General features: G+C 27.5%; 1 protein-coding gene across 1 annotated transcript; it reads left to right on the top strand.

Annotated features, from left to right (window-relative positions):
• LOC107637704 lies at window positions 529-1,832 on the top strand. The gene is made up of 2 exons (XM_016341067.1): window positions 529-689; window positions 1,505-1,832. Exons 1-2 carry the CDS (start codon window positions 638-640, stop codon window positions 1,759-1,761), a joined length of 309 nt encoding a protein of 102 aa, XP_016196553.1. The 5' UTR covers window positions 529-637; the 3' UTR covers window positions 1,762-1,832.

Genomic DNA, 3,675 nt, shown 5'->3' with positions numbered 1-3,675 from the left:
TTATTCACGTATCTTATAATAATTAAAATTCGTGTATTCGCATGTCATGTGTTGTGTCATGTTCCGTGTCTGTGTCCGTGTTTATGCATCATAGCAAAATATATTTTGAAAATAAATTAAATAATATATATATTTATACACAAATACATAATAACTGATTTAGTACTGGTTTTTCGTGTGTAGTATTTTTGGCTCTCTTTCAAATGAATTGTTTATTTGTAGTTAAAATATAATTATTAAGATAATTATTAGATTTTATTAAAAATATAAAATTTTATTAAAGATATAAACAATAAAAAATAAAAATATCTCTAATATTATTTTCTCTCTCCAATAATATCTATTAATCTCTAACATTTTTCTAATTAATAATAAATGGCATTAATGATAGAAATTAATTAATGTTTTCTTAAAATTAAAAAATAATAGCAAATTTGTAAAAAAAATAAATATTGAAAGAGATATATAATTTAAAAAGGAATTAATGAGTAATATTTTTATTCGTTATGTAAATTCTCTTTCTCTTTTATATATAAATGTAAAAGAAACATGCACAAGAACCCACATTTCTTAGTAGACAAATATAAGATAAGAACCTCTTGAAGAGTGATAGTGAATTTCTCACTACTCAGCAAGCATGGCCAACCACTTATCGCAATACGCCGTTCTCCTTCTCCTCATTACATCAAGTAAGTTTTTAACTCCGATCCTTCTCTTCCAATAAGTGTATGTATGTGTTTTTCGCTTCTAATTGTTTTGGTAGAATCACATATATTCTTTGATCGAAGACCATGCTATTTGAATCTTAAAAATTTTATACATTATACTAAACCAGACTTTCACTTAAAACTAGTACTAAAAGGAAGAAAAATATTTGTCATTTTAACTAATTATGTTTTAATTAGTGTTTGTTCCTCATTATTGTTAAAGAATTAATTTACTTATTAATTTTTGTATATAATTGAAAAATATTTAAAAAAAATTCATTGTATTTAGAGTAAAAAAACGGATCTTATTCTCATAATTTAAATGAGTTAATTTGTTAGACATTTATTTATTTATTTATTCTTTTGAGTGGTAATTATTTTTCAAAAGCGTTGAACATTTGAATATAAAACAGTAAAAATAGAAACACATAATTTAAAAACGTTAATGTTTGATTGAGAACAATAATTAATGATATTAGCTACAAGATTAAATTATGTTTTTTAAAAATTGGTGATAATTTAATTATTTAATTTAAGCTTAAATAGCAAGAAGCTACTATGTCAACAAGTTATATATTTTTTGTGTTAGCTTTCTCTCCTATATATTTGTTGTGATGTATGTATATGTTCACTAACTGGTGTATAACTGCAATTTTTATTCTAGCTAGCTATACCCATGCATGATATTAGTTTATCAATGGAAATTGAATATGGACAAGCATTTAATACTAAAAGTTCAAAATTTTGAAGCATATGAATAATGTTGCCTTGTGACATGTATACACATACATATATAGGTTCTCTTATGATCATGGTGGCAAGTAGTGAAGTGTGCAACAAGGACGGTGGTGGTGTTGGGGATGATAATTGCTCATCATTGCAACAGAAAAAATGTCAAGGGCAGACACTTTTGCCAGGAGCAGAGTGTGTTGACCAATGGTGTAACATTATGTGTGATGTTAAGTACCCTCACCGGGGAGCTTCTGGAAAATGCTCTGGCTTCTATAGGCGTCCAACTGGCCCTGTCTGCATTTGCACCTTCAACTGTTTGTGATGATGAAATAGTGTGTTGATCAAAAGCTTACATGAATTACAAACTAATATATGAGTTTGATCATTTTTAAACCTAGACAATTAAAGTTTAATATTGTGTTATTGATTGTTAATGAAAGTTTTGATTATAACAATAATAATCTATGAGAAGCCTCCCAATAATAATCAAACTTAAGACTCAGTTTTTTTTTCATAGTATCCCAATAAATCAAAGGCTATTTCACTGTAAATCTGAGTTTTATATAAAGTTTAATTTGTCTATTGCTACAAGAATATGGTCGATTAGCTACTACAAAAAGAGTCATAAAATCATCGCTAATCTGACGCAAAATATAATTTGTGACGGATTAGCTACCACCTAACAACTAATGTTTTTCTCGCTAATTACAAGCCCAGTTCAGTGAGGCAAACACAACGGTCGCTAATTCATTGGAAACTTTTTTAGCTACTGAATAGATAGTCGCAAATCCATCACTAAAGTAAAAGCTAATTCCATAGAAAAAATAGACTAAACGGTAGTCGCTAATTAGCGACAAACTCTACTGCAGCAGACTTATCGCTAAATGCAAGCTAACTTCGTAGAAAAAATAGAATGCTTAGTTGATGCTAATTAGTGAGGAATTTTTCCGAACCTAACTCGTCGCAAGTTGTCCGCTAATATGATCGCAAATCTGTCACATTTTGTAACAAATCTATAGCTAATCTTTGAAAATTCGTAATCAAATTTGTAAGAATTTTCTCGCTAAACCAAAGCTATTGAAATGAGAAAGTGAAGTTATGAAATAGTTGATAATTTTCTAGGAAATAATATGTAGTCAATTAGTTACAATACTATTGCAAAATATCATCACAAATTCCTTTTAAACTAGTAACAAATCGTTAGGTATCTCACAAAGGTTTCAGTCGCAATGGAGTCTTTAATTTGTCACCATCATCAACCACGAGTATGTTGCTATACTAAAATAAACCTCATATTATTTTTTTATTTTAGTCATTGAACTAAAAAAATTATATCATATACAGAATAAATTAGTTCATCAAAATTATACATGTTTAAAAAAGTTCAAACTACGTTTCAAGAAATTAGGTATTGAAGTTTAACCTGATAATAACCAAGTCTTTGAGCTTGATCAAATGCCTACTCTATCTTTTCAATAGCTCTAATAAATAACATGGTTTAATTAGTAAACTAACAAAGAAAAAGACTCACTTACAATATCATGTAAAAGTAAGTATTCACTCACTTCTTTAGAGATGTTTCAATCTGGCTACACAAAGGTGTTCTTGCTTTTATAAAATTCATTAAACATTACACATCTTGGTTCCTCATTGCACATTGAAAATTTTAAACAAATAAAAAATACAAACAACACCTAATACTTGACATATCAATTGCACAAAAAATATGTCCACCAATTTCACCTTCAGTTTTACCAATATTGTCACTTATACTGTGATCAAATTGCAAAAATATCACAGAAAAATATCAGTAAATAATAGCATATCAGTGAATCAAAATCAAAAACAGAATAGCAATAAATTATTTAACCAACAATAAATTACAAGCAAAAAAAAGCAATCATCAGAACAGTAGCGAAGACAAAAAAATCAAAATCAAAAACAAAAAATAATAGAACCAAAAAATTAAAATCAATAACTAGCGAATTCAAAATAAAAATAACAGTAGAAGTAGCCAACCGTGAAGAACAACAAATTTAAAAATCAAGAATAAACAATAGCAAGAAGCCTAGAACAACAAATAAATAGCAGTGAAGAACAACAAACCATAGCAAGATCAAAGAAAATTAAGAACAGAACGAAATCAATTGTCTTGAATTAATTAATTAATTGATTGATTAATTAATAAAGACCCAATAATCAAATTAAAGTCAAAATCAAATGAAATCACCATACC

Source organism: Arachis ipaensis, chromosome B04, assembly GCF_000816755.2.
Source record: "Arachis ipaensis cultivar K30076 chromosome B04, Araip1.1, whole genome shotgun sequence".
Lineage (NCBI taxonomy): Eukaryota > Viridiplantae > Streptophyta > Magnoliopsida > Fabales > Fabaceae > Arachis > Arachis ipaensis.
The sequence above is the reverse complement of the archived record's forward strand: the minus strand, read 5'-3'. Positions and strand labels throughout refer to the sequence as shown.